This window comes from Lepus europaeus, chromosome 14, assembly GCF_033115175.1.
Source record: "Lepus europaeus isolate LE1 chromosome 14, mLepTim1.pri, whole genome shotgun sequence".
NCBI classification, from domain to species: Eukaryota; Metazoa; Chordata; class Mammalia; order Lagomorpha; family Leporidae; genus Lepus; species Lepus europaeus.
Genome location: NC_084840.1, coordinates 97,474,282 through 97,493,056, shown reverse-complemented (window position 1 = coordinate 97,493,056; position 18,775 = coordinate 97,474,282). Strand labels below are relative to the sequence as shown.

The following is an 18,775-nucleotide window of genomic DNA, read 5'->3' as shown; positions in this document are numbered from 1 at the left end:
AGCCCTGTCCTCTTCATTCCTTCACATCTTGTGGCGCTCTGAGAAAGTGAAACCAGGCCACACCACTGAGAACCTAACCTTGTGGGCTCGAGACCGCCCTTCAATGCCTTCACAAGCAATTCTCCCACACGTTTTCACTGCCCCTCTCACAGTCCTCCTTGCAAACCTAACCGCCAGCCAAGCCTCCTCCTGGCCGGAGAGCTGCTGGAACTGGCTACGTCGGGCGTTAGAATCGGTGACAATGAATCCAGTGGAACAACTATCAAGCTGGTGAGCTCATCCAGATGCTACAGGAAAAATCCGCTCCCTGCCTTCCAGACGGGAGGGCTTGGGGGCCCGCAGGAGGAGACGATGCTGCGCCTGGTTTAGGAACGCCGTCCATCTTTCTTGCCACGGAGTGAAGCTTTCTGGGCTGCCAGGTTACATGTTTATGTCAACACAGAAACCAGCCGTGGCTTTATATTTTAAAAGCACCGTTTGCAGGACAGAGTCTGGCACAGCAGCTAAGATGCCAGCCCGGACATCCCATATCCAAGTGCCTGGGTTCAAGATCTGGCTCTGTTTAATCTCAGCATCTAGCAGATGCACACCCCGGGAGCAGCAGTGATGGCTCAAGTATGCGGGCCCCTGCCAACCTCGCAGGAGACCTGGATGGACAGCTGAGCTCCTGGCCCCAGCCCCGGCTGTTGGAGGCGTTTGGGGGATGAGTCAGGAGACGGAAGACTTCTGTCTTGCAAACAAATCAATGTTGAAAAGCACGTATCAGACAGAAGCACGTACCCGTCACTTTCCCATCTCCTTAGTTTCTGCCCTTGGAAATTCATACCCGCACAGAAAAGCTCGGGACAGCCTTCAAGGAAAAGCATTCCATGCATCAGACGAGAACACACAAGCATCCCCCTGGGTTTCTCGCCACCGTGCACATCCTCCTCCTCCTCCCCAGCCCTGGCGAAGTAACTTCGCAGACCCAGGCAGACACACAACACGCGCAGCTCTGACAACGGACCCGACTCCTTTGCCCACGCTCCCCCTCGGCACAGTTTCACAACTTACCCATCCTAAAGAGGACTCTCCCTTGTCAATCATTCTGTGTTCTGGCCGAGGCTTTGACCCACCACCGGGTCTCAGAGCGGCCAAGTAATGATGCAGAAACTGGCCCAATAAAGGGATCCTGCTTGATAGAGTCCACCTCTGCTTCCAGTCCAGCTCTCTGCTATGGCCTGAGAAAGCAGCACAAGATGGCCCAACGCTTGGGCCCCTGCACCCACGTGGGAGGCCCGGACTGAGTTCCAGGCTCCTGGCTTCATCCTGGACCAGCCTGGGCTGTTGTGAGCATGTTGGGGAGGGGAGTGGGAATGAGCCAGTGGAAATACAACCTCTGTCACTCTGCCTTTTAAATAAATAATAGACTTGTGTTTTCTTTTGTTTTAAGATTTATTTACTTGGGAGGTAGAGTTACAGGGAGAGGGAGGGACAAAGAGAGGGGTCTTCCATCCGCTGGTTCACTCCCCAAATGGCCTCAGATAGGTCCTCCAGAGCTGGACCTATCTGAAGTCAGGAGCCAGGAGATTCTTCCAGGTCTCCCACGCGGGTGCAGGGGCCCAAGCATTTGGGCCATCCTCCACTGCTTTCCCAGGCCATAGCAGAAAGTAGGATCGGAGTGGAGCAGCCAGGAATCAAACCGGCACCCATACTGGATGCCGGCACCACAGGCAGGTGCTTATTAACATACTACACCATAGCTCCAGCCCCAATAATAAAAGTTCTCTAAAAAACTTAAAATGAGTGTTAGGATCCTACCTATATTTCCTTCCCAATATGGGCGCATAGATTCGTTTTTAGGAATCCCAAGATGGCAGAGTTCAAAGAAAAGTTACTAATACACACCCTGAATTTACCAGCTGAGACCGGGGCCAGCACTGTGGCACAGCGGGTTAAGCTGCCATCTGCAGCACAGGCGGATCGCAGTTCAAGTCCTGGCTGCTCCACTTCTGATCCAGCTCCCTGCTCTTGTGCCTGGGAAAGCCTGGGCCCCTGCCACCCATGTGGGAGACCTCGATGAAGCTCCTGGCTTCAACCTGACCCAGCTCTGGCTGTTGCAGCCATTTGGGGGGTTAACCAGAAAATGAAAGATCTCTTTCTCTCTCTCTCTCTCTCTCTAAATCTGCCTTCCAGCCGGCGCCGTGGCTCAACAGGCTAATCCTCCGCCTTGCGGCGCCGGCACACCGGGTTCTAGTCCCGGTTGGGGCACCGATCCTGTCCCGGTTGCCCCCCTTCCAGGCCAGCTCTCTGCTGTGGCCAGGGAGTGCAGTGGAGGATGGCCCAAGTCCTTGGGCCCTGCACCCCATGGGAGACCAGGAGAAGCACCTGGCTCCTGCCATCGGAACAGCGCGGTGCGCCGGCCGCAGCGCGCCTACCGCGGCGGCCATTGGAGGGTGAACCAACGGCAAAAGGAAGACCTTTCTCTCTGTCTCTCTCTCACTGTCCACTCTGCCTGTCAAAAATAAAAAAAAAATAAATCTGCCTTCCAAATAAATAAATCTTTAAAAAAAAAAATCAAAAACCAAAAACTGGTAGACACAGATGCAACATCTCTAAAACAATGAGTATAAAAGCATTCCATCCGGCTCACAGTCAGGAAACAAGAAAACTAACCTGGACTTTGCCATCTCCTGCCAGTCCCTGGACTCAGCACAAAGATCCTGAACACAGAGGCTGCAGGGTGGCACAGCGGGTTAACCACCACCTGTGACACCAGCATCCCACATAGGTAACAGTGCAAGCCCCAGGTGCTCCACTCTGGTCCGGGTCCCCACCAACGCTCCTGGGAAAGCAGCAGCAGGTCGCCCAAGTGCCGGGACCCCTGGCACCCACATGAGAGACCCAGTGGAACTTGAGGCTCCTGACTTTGGCCGGGCCCAGCTGCGGCCATCTGAGCAGTGACCAGTGCACGGCAGATCTGTCGTTCCCTCTCTTTTTAACTCCGAATCCAAATAAGTAAAAAAAACTTTAAAAAAAAAAAAAAAGGCATTTGTGAGCATTCATAGCCTAGCAGTTAAGACACCTCTTGCCCTGGCTCCACTCCCAATTCCAGCTCCACACTGATGCACCCTGGGACACAGCAGCAGGTGACGGCTCAAGCACCCAGACCGGTTCCCGGCTCCTGGCTTAGGCATTAGCCCTGCCCTGGCTGTTGGAAGAATTTGGGAAACGAACCAAAGGATGGCAGCTCTGTCTCTCAAATTCAATCAAGTTTGTAACAAAGCATTTGTACACACAGAGAGAGACTGAAAAGCAACAGCGCTCTTACATTTTAGATTACCTGGTTTTCCTGCTAAAATCACCCCTTCTCCCCGAGTCCCCCACGAGTGCGTACTCATTGTACTGCCAACACCAGTGCTGCACGGTTAAGAGCGCGCCTGGCGGTGCTCAGTCCAGCCAAGAACCCCGAGCTCCCAGTGTTGAGTCAGCAGCTGGGAAGGGCCCCAGCCACCGTGCAACTCTGGGCTGCGACGAAACTTGTCCTAGTCCTGGGTAATGATTGATGGATCTGGAAATCGCCTCCCTCATCTATAAGGACTTCCGTGCTCCCGATGGTACCAGCCATGCACTGGCCGGCCTGGAATCCGGTGTGCGCACAAGCCGCTTCGAGACGGTAACGGAACGCGAGGCGCCATTCTCATTCCGAGGACGACAGGCAATAAAACAAAGCGTGCAGCGTATTTGTTTAAGGAAAACACGCTCACACACTGTCAGCCACTTCCTCTGCCGGCACTAATTTACCCATCAGTGAGATCCCGGAGGCGGCAGGCACAGGAACGAGGGAAAAGGCGATGCGAACACTGTCCCCCGGGCGAGAGCAGGGAGCCCAGTGCAGGTGCCTGGGTCAGGCTCTCCCAGCCCTGCCACACTCACTCCTGTCACAGCCAGACCCTCCCACGACCCAGGACACAGGCACCGCAGGGGCTGGAAGCACAGGAGGAGCCCTAGCGAAGTGGGGAAGTGAATATTCTACTTAAAAGCCAGAAAACCCAAGTTACAGCTGAGTCGGCGACGGTTCAGTGTAAGATCTTCCCCATACTCCAGTAAGTCGAATCCCACTGCAAGTGTGTGCGAACCACATCCCTGTCATAGAAACCAGAACCTCCAATCACCTGAAGGACACCCAGAGACGGCTACTGCCTGTGAAGCACATCCAGACCTCACGGCCAACTCGGTCCCAAGAATCCCACGGACACGCACACAGGTGCACGGACACGCACACGCTGTAACCACAAACCCAACACAATCCCACCTGCAGGAAAAAGTCACGGACGCCACAGCCCAAACCCCTCCCTGCGACAGAAGACGCTGGCCTTCCTCTGAGCCGTGCTGTCTGGCCAGACAGGCATTCTCACTGTGCCACACCAAGTGACAGGCTCGGGGCAGTGGCTGCACAGGCCACCCACAGAGCTGGACGGCCCCGTGGGCCAAAGGCAGGTCAGCGTGCCCAACCCCAGGCCACACCCTCCTCCTCAGGAAGCCGTGGTCTGGGCTCCTCTGTCTTCCGGAGCAGGGGTGAGAGCGAGGGGACATAGAGGGCCTGGGTCAGTAACCACTCCGGCACCTTCTCAGGTGCCCACACCACTGACCACCGGCCCTGGGCTGAGCCGGACGGACCTCTCTCCATGCCAACGTGTCCCCAGAGGCCTCCTGGGAATGCACTGGCGCCAAGGTGTGCGTGCAGCAAGAGTGCTCTGCGGGGACCTGTACCACCCCACACACGACAGGGTCCCCGGGGTCTTCCCAAGGACCCATCTCCCAAACACCCAGCCTCAGCCAGCAGCCACCCTTTCCCAAGTGTGCTTGGTTATCCCGGGGCACCTGCTCTGCACGGTCAGGACGTCACAGACCGCACTCCTCAGGGGACGGAGATGGGGACAGCACACGCCTGTCCGAGTACCCACCCGGCCTCCCTTACGTAAGAGGAGAGCTGGCCACGGAGCCAAGGGGGAGGAGCTTGTTCATGGACGGCAGCGTGAGTCACGGCTGCCCTCTGTCTCTGGCTGCCCTGCCTTCCCGCAGGGCTGCACCGCAGCCTTTCATCTGGTCCGGGACAAGTCACCCCGCGCCTGGAACTCGCACATCCACCCATAATCAGCTCGGTAACCCAGCCCGCCAGCACGGGAGGCCAGGAACCCGGGCGTCGTCACGAGGCGACGTGGCGGAAATGAAGCCTTCCCGAGGTTGTCAGGCGACTCCCTCTTGGAGTTCATTCACAACGAACAGAACAGAACGTGAACCGACCAGCACGGAAACGCTCGGGGCGACTTAGAGAAGACACCTCTGCACCTCTGCACGGTGTTCTTTGTTCCTCAGGTGGCGGGGAGGGGGGGCACATCTGGGCTGGGCCCAAGCCGCAGCCAGGGAGGCCCAGCGTGGACACCAGCAGTGGCACCTGGAGCCGCCCTGGAGAGGCTGCGGGTGGGACGCCCGGCCCTGGGGAGGGCAGGGGAGGGGCTGTGCTGGAGCAACAGGGGGCCTCGGAGCCCAAGCGGACAGACAGCAGAGCTGTGGCTCAGTACAGACGGACGCAGAGACCAGGGCGACAGCACCCAGGCTGCAGCCGGCAAGGCAGGGCACCTGGTGACAGCGGCAGGAGATGGAGGGGGAGAGGCCGCCAGGGCGGGCTTCCCGGCAGATGCACAGAGGACGACGCCCCTGGTCGGTGCAGGAACGCCGGGGTGCTGGGGCTCCCCCGCCACTCAGGACACTCCGGGAAAGCAGTCCCGAGCGGCGCCCGCACTTTGAACTTCTCAGAAGACAGCACATAAAGCTAAGCTGTCATTAGCGCCGTTCCTTCCGCCCAGAGCCTGGGAAAGCCGTCAGATCTCCGAGCTTGTGAGACACGAACACAAACTACTGCTTAGCTTTGTGGGCTTCAGAAGCTCAGCGCGGGCACTTGTCTGCCCTCGCCCAGAACAAGGAAAGGACACTCTGAAAACACAACGACAAAAATAAAGCCTTGGGGGCGGCGCTGTGGCACGGCCGGTTAAGCAGACCGTCTGCGGTGCCAGTTTGAGTCCCGGCTGCTCCACCGCCAACGTGCCTGGGAAAGCAGCGGAGGCTGGCTCCAGTGCGTGGGCCCCTGCACCCACGTGGGAAACCCAGATGGAGCCCCCTCCTGACTTCGGCCTGGCTCAGCCCTGGCCGTTGCTGCCACGTGAGGAGTGAACCAGCGGCTGGAAGCTCTCTCTCACTCTCTTTCAAATAAACAAATCTTAAAAAAAGTTTCCTATCAGGTCTTCAGAATTCATTGTGTGAGTACGGCATACGTAAGGACAATATTTTCTCATTTTATTACAAAGAACTGAACTTTGCAACTCTGAAAATACCCTGCAGCAAACTGTTTCCTCTTTTCTTTGGCCTCTCCACAGTCAAGGCACCAAAGGACACACAGCACCACCTGGGCTGGGGGCCTCCAGGAAGGGGACTGAGCGGCCAGGTGAGCCTCGCCTGCAGGCGCCCATGGTAGGAGCAGGGGTTGGCGCCATCCATGTTGGTAATGAGACCATCAATCCTGTCCTCTTTGCCACTACTTCCAGTCCCATGTAAACCATGCATCTGCACAGGGACAGTGGGAAAAACAGCAATGCTATCTGAAGCCTGACCTGGGGCCCAAGCCAAGGTCACCACTGCATGGGACGGACACCCTGGGCCACCAGGTGCACCTGACCCTGGGTAATAATGGCATCGCCACAACCATCCACGATACCACTGTCCCCGGGCATGCCGCACCTGTCCCTGAAACTCCTAGAAAAACCTGGACTGAGATGCTGAGCAGGAAGGGACCACGTTCAAGGCACTTTCTCAGCAAACCCCAAAGTGGCAGGCAGGGGACGAAGGCCCCCGGGCCAGCATCAGAGCTCTGTACCCCAGTGTTCAGGGCAGCAGAAGCCACTCAGGAAAGCATCTTCCCTCCCGGAGGTGGAGAAAACCACGCAGCACCACGGACGCCTCCACCCCAGACCGCGGTCCTGCCGAGCAGGCCAGCGATCCCCCAGCGATTTCCCTACTATGCCTGGCTATTCTGGCAAAGCGCAAAAGCAAGGAGGAAGTCGGGAAGGAAGAGATAAATCCCCACGCCCTTTTCTGCTGGGTTTTGTCCCCGTGGCGTCCAGAGGTAGCGACACGAGCACTGGCCGGGATCAGAGCACACGGAGGACACTGCACAGGGCAGGGGCCATCGCCACCTTGCAGCTTCCCTAAATGCCCCCGGGGCAGGGAGTACGCAGCATTTTTATTAATAGGAGGCGTAAAGCGCCCCAGGAGAAGGCAACTAACTTTCAGTTCTGTGCTGCAGCGAACCAGGCTGTCCTGCGCTCACAACTTTGCAATGCAACAGCCGGAAGACACCTTCAGGGGACTGGCACCCTCGGCCACACCGAAGCACTCACAGCTACATCAGTGTGTCAGCCCTCACGACGACCAACCTCAGCAGAAGCCGTGTCCAGTTCCCTTCCCGCTGACCGAGCGGCCCCCAGGCAGAGCGAGGAAGCGTCAGGGCCACACGGGCGACACGGGCCTCTGTAAGAACGGGCCGCGTGCCGTCCTCCCCACGGGTCCTATGACTCAGACGGTCTCGTTCAGAGCCAAGGTGCTCTCAGAACTACCACGGGGAACAAGTGCTAAAGGTCTAGACAAGCCTGCATGCTAAACACGCCCACCATGTTTACACTTCCAAGCTCGCACAGTGTTTCAAAGATGAGAAACAAAAAGTGTAACCACTGCCTCTTACAAAATTCCAAATACACTAAGTGCATCTTACATAACCTCCCCTGAGCCAGCCGTGCAGCCCAGGAGCTGCGGGTGCTTTGGAAAGCAACCAGGGCTGATAGGAAAGCTCACAGGTAAGACAGGAGGCCAAACGCAGCCCCGAGCCCAGGGCGACCTGAGCCCTCGTGGACCTGGAACCTGTCTCTGGTTGCAGCGGATCTGTGAGCACCCACATTGGAATGTCCACAGCGCTCTCAGAAGAAAACAGTGACACTTTCCTTATCAGGGCACTTGGAAAACCAACACGATACAAGCCAAATAAAAATCAAGCTGACTTTGTCAACTAGCCATTCCAAGTGTGTCTGGACCTATGTTTCGGACTGGGAGAAGCAGGCAGGCAGCCTATCATTAAGCATCAGGTAGCCAACATGCCATGCTGGAGAACTGGGCGCCAGTCCCGACTCCCAGCTCCAGCTTCCCGCCAATGCACCTGGGAGGCAGCAGCTGACAGCTCAAGCACACGGGAGACCAGATGGAATTCCTCGCTCCTGGATTTGACCTGGCCCAGCCCCAGCCATTGTGACACAAACCAGTGGATGGAAAATTCTCTCTCTCTCCCACTCTTGTCACCTTTTTTTTTCCTTGTCACCCTTTAAAACAATTTTTTTTAACACACAGACTTTCTACTTTTTGCTAATTGAGTTTTTGTACCCATCTCTGTGTTAAGCAGCAAGTCCTAAAATATGAGAGATGAAAGTGACCTCACCGGGGCCAGCGTTGTGGTGTAATGGATCAAGCCGCTGCCTGCAATGCCTGCATCCCATGTGGGCGTCAGTTCAAGTCCCTGCTGATGTGCCTGGGGAAGCAGAAGATGGCCCAAGCCCTTAGTCCCCGGCGGGAGTCCCTGTGGGAGACCTGGATGACGCTTCTGGCTCCTGGCTTCAGCCTGGCCCAGCCTGGGCTGCTGTGGCCATTTAGGGAGTGAACCAGCAGGTGGAAGACCTCTGCCTCTCCCTCTCTGCAACTCTTCCAAAATAAAGAAGTAAATCTTAAGACAGAAGTGACCCCACCACAGAAAGCTCAGGGTTTGCTAGCAGCCCTGGGGGGCTGTGCCTTCCTGGTTTCGTACACTTCATTTTCTGCCGTAGGACAAATGCTGAAATGCCACAGCCTTCCAAGCTCGGTGATGCAATATCACACACAGATCCACCTGGCTTGTCTGAAGGTTTTTTCCAAACTCTGAGTGGTGAGGCCCCGCATCCTGTATCGACCACGAATGGATTCAGTGGATCGTCATATCCTATGTGACAACGCACTGTGTCCTGCAGAGACACCTCCCTCTCCTGCCCGAGCTGCAGCGAGGAGTCGCGGGCAGGAAGCGGCACCGCTCACACAGGGCTCTGCACACAGGGCTCCCGAAGTAGGAACCACACAGCTCACGCGTCTCTGGCGTAAGAAAACGGGAGCTTGGAACAGCTCATGCTTCAATCTCGGATTACTACTGGATGTAGGAAAGAAAACCAAAACAAAGATTCGCCAATGTTTAGCACGTACATAAAATAAACAAAAAGCCCATTCTCAGACCAACCACCTATGCACAAACAGCACCCCCTCTGTGTGTTTTTAGTCTGTCACTACAACATATCTTGATTAGTTCACACGTTTAGGTTGTTGAGACATACAGCAAGCTGTTTTATTTTTTTTTAGGTGTCAGAAGAAAACACTGGTTCTCAGTGTAACCTACCCCAAAGAAGCCTTTCCAAAAATGCAATCCCTATAACATTTGTTTTCTAAAGATACGCAGCACAAATCGCATAAAAAGCACCCGCTAGAAAAATACATCTGAGCTCCAGGAGTTGCAGTCTGACAGTATCTGAACACCCAACACTCAGTGTGAAAGAACTCCGACCTGCAGTATCTGAAACCACTCAGCGTCACCACCATGGACACACCGACCCCTGCAAACCCAAGAATGCTCTCTGCACACACATGTGTATGCTCTCTGCACACACGTGCATACAAGGCAGGACACACTGAGCATCGCACAGTGTCATACGTTTGGCTACAAATCGCAAAGAGAACGCACAGCCTTTTCTGAGCAATGATTTCCCCGGAAAGACACTTGAGATGACAAAGACTTCGAAGGACACCCTGAGCAAACACATCCTAACCACCCCTGCACAGGTGAGACTGGGGGAGGGAGCCCCATCGTTACAAGGTTAGGGAAGCAAACCATTCTCCCAGGACAGGTGGGAGGAGTAAGAGCTTTGCACCCCAGCGGCCCCTCTGAGAAGCCACCACCTCTCCTGCACCCTCAGGGTCCCGTGGGCCCTGTGAGCAGGCACGAGAAGGAGAGCACCCGCTAGCTCCTGGGAGACGGGAACCTGCAGGTCCCAGAGCTCGCCAACGGCTGGAAAAGTCTTCCCGTTGTGCGTGTCTTGTCTGGGGGAACAAGCGAGCACAAAGGGACAGCAAGGAGACCAGGACAGCTGAAGGCCCAGCAGCCAGGAGCTGAAGGGACAGCGATGGCACAGACTGGGCAGGCCCAAGAAAGCCCGCCGCTGTAGGGAAAACTCCCCGCAAAGCGCCAGTTTTCACACACACACACACACACACACACGCTGTTTTATGGGACTCTCTGAACTATAAAACGCCTCAGAATGGGGACTTGTTCATCCTTACAGTCACAGACTGTAAAGTTCACCCACTTAAAATGCACAATCAAATGATCTTTAGCGTATTCACGGAGTTGGGCAACCATCACCACTGTCTAAATTTAGAACCGTCTCATCACTCCGAACACATCACCCCCGGGCCGCGCAGACACGACTCCACCGTCCCCACGGATCTGCCCGCTCACAGCTCGATCTCACAGCACGGCAGCCTCTCGCTAACAGGTGCTTCTCGAGGGTCTCGCGTGCCGCCGTGCTCAGCAGTGCTGCGTTCCTGACGGCCAACCAGTGGCCAGCACAGGCACTGGCATGAGGCTGTGTTCACACACTTGCTGGCTGTTGGGACACCTGCCTAGGTTTAGCCATTCTCAATAAAGCGGCTAACTATAGGGCAGGTACTGGAGCAGTGGGCTCGGCGTGTCCCACATCAGAGAGCCTGGGATCAAGTTTCACCCCTGCTCCAACGTGCACCCTCACAGGCAGCAGGTGAAGGCTCAAGTCCTTGGGCCCCTGCCACCCACACTGGAGACCCGGATTGAGTTCCCGGTTCCTGGCTTCAGCCTGGCGCAGCCCCAGCTGTCGCAGGCATTGGTGGAGTGAGCCAGCAGACGGAAGATATTCTCTCTCCTTCCCTTCCTCCCTGTCACTCTGCCTTTCAAATCAATATAAAAGATGATGCTACAAACATTCACATACAAGTTGTTTTGTGTAGAAGACATGTTTTAATGTCTTTCTTTTTTTTAAAGACTTACGTGTTTGAAAGAGTTAGAGATGGGGCCAGCACTGTGACGCACCGGGTTAACACCCTGGCTTGAAGCGCCAGCATCCAATATGGGAGCTGGTTCGAGTCCCGGCTGCTCCTCTTCCAATCCAGCTCTCTGCTATGGCCTGGGAAAGCAGTAGAGGATGGCCCAAGTCTTTGGGCCCCTGCACCCACATGGGAGACCTGGAAGAAGCTCCTGGCTTCAGATCGGCGCAGCTCCAGCCTTTGCAGCCAACTGGGGAGTGAACCACTAGATGGAAGACCTCTCTCTCTCTCTGCCTCTCTTCTCTCTGTGTAACTCTCTGACTTACGAATAAATAAATAAAATCTTTTTAAAAAGAGAGAGAGAGAGAGAGAAAGGGAGAGAGAGATCTTCCATCCGGTGGTCCACTCTCCAAACAGCCGCAATGACCAAGGCTGGGCCAGGCCAAAGCCAGGAGCTTCATCTGGGTCTCCCACATGGGTGCAGGGGCCCAAGGTCTTGGGCCATCTTCCTCTGCTTTCCCAGGTGCGTTAGCAGGGAGCGGGATTGAAGTGAGCAGCCAGGACTGGCACTGGTGCCCACACGGGGCTTTAGCCGCTCCATCACAACGTCAGCCCCATTTTGTCATTTGGAAAGTGGAGCTTAAAACGTTATTTGTGAAGTCCCAATGCCAACAGACACAGGGCCAAAAAAACAAGCTAAAGTCACACTTGGTGGTAAAAACAAGCTAACATCACACTCCTCAGAAGGCACGCCTGACAAGATGACACAGGCTGAGGACAGACAGTCATTTTCACACAGACTTTCCAAACGGAGAACACTTTAAACAAGACAAAATGACTCCAGGACAAAACCAGCCACCTCTCTGCTTCATTCACTGAACTCTGCATTTCTTTTCATAAAGATTCTCTATTTTCCATGAAAAACAGAGAAGCATCAATAATAGACACAACTGTGGGCCCCCGGGTTCCACTGCCGCTAGCCACGGTGCCAGCCAGGACAGACCCAGAGCGGCCAGGCGAGGGGTCCCCAGGGACAGGACCCCAGGGAGCAGTGCCTCTGGCCCAGTTCCGGATCTCTCTCTGTACCCCCGAAACACTCGCACAGGGCTCTCAGCTGCTGAGCCCCCGTCATCACCAACCTGCATCCAATTCCTCCAGGAGGCTGCGGGTCAGAGCCTAGCCTCCCCTCCACAACCCACTCATCCAGAGGCCTTCTGTGGGCCCCCCCGCCCCGTGCGTCCCAGACCCCAAACATCCCCATGTCCTCCTGGCACCGGCCCAGGGATCCCAACGGATGCAATCAGAGGCACCAGACCAAGAGGAGGTGCCCTGGACACTTGCCTGGAACCTGGCCTTAAATGCCAGCCCCGGACTGTTCTGTGCTCGCTCTGAGACGCAGGCTGCAGCCTTCCAAAGAGCTGACACGGGAGAGCATCCTCCAGACACTCCAATCTCACTCGATCTTGGTTTCCATTACAAACTGTGTCCGCCGTGTGCCAAACACCAAACCTCAAGTACTTAAAACCACCAAGCGCCAATCCAGTCCCCTAAGCAGAAACACACTGTGTGTGTGAGAATACGGGCAATGCCTCTGTCCACCCCTTGTATCTACTCAATATAAGCAGGGCCACGCACTCCACAGGGAGGGCCAAGAGGCGCAGGTGCGTTCCACAGAGACACCTGAGCACAGGCACCTGGGACAGCACCGGAGCAACGCACGGTCCCCAGGGAATGCACACAGCAGGGGGACACTGACCACGGTCCCCAGGGAATGCACACAGCAGGGGGACACTGACCAGGGTCCCCAGGGAATGCACACAGCAGGGGGACACTGACCAGGGTCCCCAGGGAATGCACACAGCAGGGGGACACTGACCCAGTCCTCTGGCGGCAGGGCTGGTGTGAGCCGAGCAAGCAGCCAAGGCCAGCGTGGAGGCAGGGACGACGAGCAAGTCCCAGCGCGTGGGACGGGGGTGTGGACGGTCTGCAGGGGGAGAGAGAGGCCAGGAGGCAAGTGGGGTCCTGCAGAGGCCTCTGGGGAAAAGTCGCACAGGGACACTTGAGCAAGAGAAGGCAAGTCCCGGCCTGAAAGCCACCAGCCCTCAGAGCTGCTCGGCGCCTCTGTCCCTTCGGAGGGGCAGGTGCAAATGTTACAACAACAACATCTCTCTGCTGGCTACTTCTCAGCTTCTGAAACAATGTGAGTGTTTTCCCAAAAGTATCCACAGGCTTGCAACTGCGTGACAACTTCCACTCTCAACACTGGATTCTCCATTAAAAAAAGACAACAGTGGCAGTTCAGTCTATAACAGCGCCTCCCCACCCACAGCCAAAGTGTGTGTGTGGGGGGGGGGGGGGGAGCACCTCTTCCAAAGTTTCCATCCCAAAGTTTCCATCCATGACATTCTTCCTCCAGTGACAGCAACAGACTGCTGGTAAAGAATTCGAAAGAGACACACCTGGAGCACAGGAGCAGTGGCCCCGAGGCCAGAGGCCCAGATAACCAAGCTGCGACCAAGCCTTCCCCGTCCCCACACACGCTCACGCACGGCTTGTCCACGGGTGGCGGGGCAGCAGGTATTGGTATTCTCAGCTGCTTTGCTTAGACGGCACACCATCTTTTTTAAGTGAAGAGGAAACACACACACACACACACACACAACGCTGAGCAGGAAGAATGAGACACTTGGGAAAGTTTCTGCGGACATAAAACACGCTAGCCACCAAAGCGCTCTCCTCTGGCCGGCTCTGCGGGCAGAATTCCACAGCCCGCGTCCCAGCCCATCTGTGCTCACCGCGGCCCTGTGAGGAAGCAACGTCTTTCCAGGGAGAGCCAAGCGAGGCTTGCCCAGGGCACACGGGCAAACGCACAGATACGCGGAGGTCTCTGAGCCCAGGCCACGGGTGCCCCCGCTCCCTCGACAAAGGGCCCCTTCCTGCCCTGGCTTGCGACTGCTCAGCACAGCTGTAGCGGAGGGCAGCTGCCCGAGTGACCCCCTAGGGCGCTACTCCCAGCTCAGTCCAAACACCCCTAGGCTCCGCAGTCTCCGGCCCAGAGTCCCGCCCTGGAAGCCTGGCCCTGACCTGGCCCGGCCCCGGGCGGGCGGGAGGTGAGCCTCTACAGAGCCACACAGGCCCCGTGCGGACGCCTGAGTCACCCCTTCCCTCCCACTTCACAGCACTTGCAGGGCCAGCTGCTTGCTGTGGTCTCTGGCATCACAAGTTGGGAAACACTGGCCCCAGTCAAGGCCGGCCTCAGGCCACGGCCAGCGCTGGTGTCCCCCCGGCTCCCAACCCCAACGCCAACACTGCAGCGCCTTCTGTCTGCAGCCTGCTCTGAGCGCAGGCACGGAGCGCTTCACAGAGCACAGGTTCTGCGAGGGGCACGGCTCCCACGACTCCCACCCCGGCAGGTGCTGTCAGTCCCAGGTCACCGGGTGTGGGGCTGCAGGCACACGCACAGGTCACGCACAGGTCCTGGGGAGAAAGCACTCAATGCCTAGCACATCTCCCTCCCTAGAGGAGTCTGGCCACAAGCTGCCATGTTCACCCTTCAGTGGTCACAACCACCAGAAAAAAAATGTTTCATCCGACAGGGGGAAGAAAAGTTCCGTGCCACTCAGTGTCAGCTTCCACGTCACTGCTTATCGCAGGCGTCTCTGATAGGAAGTCCAGACGCACACTGTCCAGAGACGCTGAACCAGCCTGAAGCACACACAGGTCCAACAGAAGCCCACAACACCAGCCCCACACTGTGGAAAGCGCCTGGGCGAGCTAGCACCTCTCCTCTGCTCCCTCTGCCTACACTGCCCCAGCAGATGGGAGCGCATGGCGGCCACGTCACCTAGCAACCGAACACCCCTCCTCTGTCAGCGCCCAGCCGGGGGCTCCATCCAGTAGTAGGGGCAGGAGCCAGGTGAGAGAACCGAAGGGCTGGCTTCCGGTCCCTGCACACGGGATGCAGACGGGAGAAGACTAATGGCAGTCATCAGCCAGCCAGTGGAGCCCAGGCACCACCAGCCTCTCGCAACACTCCAGGGACAGGATCCCATCACCAAACTCCACAGAGCACCAGGCGCGTCTGAAGATTCACCCTCTCAGCTGTGCCCCTGCCCCTGCCCTACCTCTCCCCGGTTGGCCATCTCTTGGTAAGGCTTCCTTCTCTGGCCACTGCTAACAATCAAGACCCAGCTCCCTCCCCGAGGCCTCAGCCCACGGGCACCCTCATCTGTGCAGCCCCCAGAGCAGTGCCTGGGACCAAGCAGATGCCCGAGAATTTCTGTGCACGCTTGAGGACTCCAACCCGACAGGAGACATTTCCCTCTCTCCTTGGAAACAGGACTGACTTGGAGCAGGTGAACGGAACCCGTGCTGAGCCAGGCACCCATCACCGCGCTTCCCTCTCCTTGGGCTGCGTGTCCGGGTGGGTTTCCTGAGTCCCCCGGACTGCAGGGCACCCACGTGGATGGCGTGGGTCGTGAACTCGCATTCACAAGCAGTGCTGACAACACTGTGAACGCAGGCTTCTCGCTGGTCCACTCCGCAAGACACAGGGCGCCCGATTTTATCTGATTCTCAGTAACCAGCCTTCAGCCAGGAGGAAGGTTCTAGCGCTGCCCAGAAAGTCACCCGCTCCCATCCGCACCGGGAACCTTTAACGGCCCAACTCAGGCAGTGTTTTCCAACCAATACTAAAACAAAAGAAAAAAAAAAAAAACTTTTCTTCTTCGCTTCCGAGGGAACGCGAGGCTGCGCGGTGCGCACACCCCGTGGGGCCGCCCGGGGCCTGGGCGCAGCGGGAACCGCAGACCAGCGAGGACCCCGGAGCGCCTCGGCCGCCCCAAAACCGACCTGCACGGGCGTCCCCCGGGGGGCGACCCGGCCAGCACGTGCGCCACGGACGGGCGTCGCCGGACAACTTAGGGCTCGGCGGCGGACTCCAGGGCCCAGCACTGCTCGGGAGCCCGCACCGGGGGCCCCCGGTCCCCGCAGACCCCTGTCCCCGACGGCGCCCCAGCACCGCGGCTCCCCCGGCCCGGCCCGCGGCCAGAGCAGCAGCAGCCTGCGGCAGGAGGAGGAGGAGTGGGCGGCTCTCGGCTGCGGTTCTTCCCGCGTCCGGAGCCCGGCCAGGAGAACCGGGGCTCGCGGCCGCTCCACTCGACTGGCACCAGAAACTTCCCACTCCGGGCCTCGGCCCGCAGGGCCTGGGAGCGGGGCGAGGCCTGGGGCTGGATTTGCTCGGCCCGCAGCTGGGCCGGGGGGCGCGTCCCGCCCGCCTCCGCCTCCGCCTGCGCCCTGGGCGCGCGGGACGAGCCCCGCCCGTCCCGAGGGTCCCCTCCGGCCCCCCGCTTGCCCGAGCCCCCAGGGTCTCAGCCTGGCCGACCCCAGGCCCGCGCGGACTCCCGGCCGCCCGCAGGCCGGGGCGGGGGCGCCAGCGAGGCCCGGGCCGGGCCGCCGCGCGTCCCTTTCCCCGCCTCCGCCGCCTCCCTCCTCCCTCTCCAGGAAGCGCCATGTTGATCCCGGCGCCTTCCCCTCCTCCTCCTCCTCCTCCTTCTCCTCCTCCTCCTGCGGCTGCCCCCGACTCCCCGGCGCCCCCCGCGCCCGCGCCCGCCGCCCCCGGCCTCACCTTGGCGATGGCCTTGCGGTACCGGGTGACCGCCTGCTGCACGAGGCTGAGAACTCTCATGCGGCCGTCCCCGCACGGCACGACCACCCGGGTCCGCCCGAAGCACACGGTCACTTTCATGCCGCCCCCTCCCCGCGGCCCGGCCGGGGCCCAGGCTGCGCGCGGCCGGAGCAGCCCGCGCCGGGCGGCGGGAGCTGGGCAGGGCACGCTGTGCTGGGGGCCCGGGCCGCTCGCTCGCCCGCCTCCCGCCGCCGGCCTCGCCGCGCTCGGCTGGCCTCTGCCCGCGGCCGCCTCCGGCCACCTGTTCGGCGTCTGGGCGCGCGCGGCGGCGGCCCGGGGCTGTGTGGCGCGGGCGCTCCGGGGCCGCGGGGAGGGGACGGCCGCGAGGGGAGGGCCGGGGGCGGGGCAGGCCCGGCGCACAACACGGCGCACATGAGCGGGGGGCGCGGCCCGGGCGCGGGGCGGGGCGCGCGGCGGGCCCGGCAGCTCCGCGGCCCGGCCGGACCCCCGCGCGCACGCCCGCCCGGGCCCCCAGGGAATCGGTGCGCCGCGCGCGCTCCCTGGGGACGCCCCTCCACGCCCCCTTTCTTTGTGGCTCCGGATCCTCCGACGGGAGGGCTCGGGGCCGCGGCCGCGGGGGACCGCAGTGCCGGCCCGGCGGGAGGGGCCCGCGCGCTGCCCGGAGCCGACGGCAGAAGGTTCCGGTGGGCCGGCCCCGCTCCCGGCTAGTCTGCCAGCCGCGCCCCTGGAGGCACAAGTTCGGCGCGCGCGGACCTGGGAGCTGGGGTCCCCGGTGCCCGCGGAAAGTTAGGGGAGCGCTTTCCGGCCCGCGCCCTGAGCGGGTGCCTTTGTGCTTACAGAATGGCCGGCGGCAAGCCCCGCTGGTTGACCAGAGGGTGTCCCAAGCCTCAGGAAATTCGTTTTTCCCAAGATGTTCTGCCCTCCATGAGAGCAGCGAGGCTTTCCACGAGCTGTGGCACAGCTGGAAGAGCTGACGACCATCCATCCGTCCACTCCGCCTCCCACTCTAACTCTGTGTATCATTTTTTTAAAGGCAGAGAGAGAGAGAGAGAGAGAGCCTCCATCCACTGGCTCACTCCCCAAATGCCCCCAACAGCCGGGGCTGGGCCTGGGCGAAGCCAGGAGCTTGCAACTCATTCCTGAGCTCCCAGAGCCATTGTTGGGTGCCGCCCAGGGTGTGCATCCGCCGGAAGCAGGGTCTCTAACCTTTGCGCTGAACCTTGGGCAGGGTCTTAAGCCCCGCCCCAAACGCGGGCCCTCACCTCCATCTCGAGGCCAGGACGTCCACAAGGAGAATCCAGAATCCCGGTCCCCACCTGGCAGGCCCTGCAAACACTGTGCTCCTCGGCTCACCGCCCCCGCCCCACGCCCCTGTTACCTGCAGGCAAGAAGGTGCCCTGCCCCGTCCCCTCTTCCTCTAGGACCCTGGCCAAGGGCTGGCCCCCAGCTCCTTGTCTTAGAACCGCCAGGGGGTTCTGAGCATGAACTAGGGTTTGTCTGGGTCCTGGGCCTCTCTGCAGTTGGGCTGGTGTGACCACAGACTGTAGCCTCAGCCGATCCAGCAGCACTCATGTGCATCTGGGTGAGCAGTATACACCCACGGCTGCCAGGGTGGCTTTGTCTTACCAAACATCTCCCGAGAAAACTAACAAGAATAAAGGGGGTCAGCGCTGTGGCCTAGCGGCATCCCATGTGGGTGATGGTTCCAGCTCCCTGCTAACGCGCTTGGGGGAAGCAGCAGAAGATGGCCCAAGTCCTTGGGCCCCTGCACCCAGGTGGGAGACATGGTTGGTGCTCCTGGCCCAGCAGTGGCCATTTGGGGAGCGAACTAGCAGATTGGAAGATCTCTCTCTTGCTCGCTCGCTCTCTCTCTTTCTGCTCTCTTTGTAACTGTGCCTTTAATAAATAAAGAAATCTATTTTTCTTTTATTTACTCATTTATTTATTTATTTA

The 18,775-nt window shown here is 59.0% G+C and overlaps 1 protein-coding gene across 13 annotated transcripts in view; it reads right to left on the bottom strand.

Moving 5' to 3' along the window:
- The window catches only part of PARD3 (par-3 family cell polarity regulator), a 528,240-nt gene extending 511,274 nt beyond the window's left edge, over positions 1 to 16,966 (bottom strand). For 11 of the 13 annotated variants that reach the window (XM_062211204.1, XM_062211215.1, XM_062211207.1 and 8 more), the window contains exon 1: positions 16,802 to 16,965. In XM_062211204.1, coding sequence (XP_062067188.1) covers positions 16,802 to 16,921 — 120 coding nt within the window. In that variant the 5' untranslated portion in view covers positions 16,922 to 16,965. Of the gene's footprint in view, positions 1 to 16,801 lie in introns of all 13 variants that reach the window. The other 2 variants (XM_062211210.1, XM_062211216.1) reach the window with 1 other exon arrangement.
- Between the last annotated feature and the right edge of the window lie 1,809 nt (positions 16,967 to 18,775).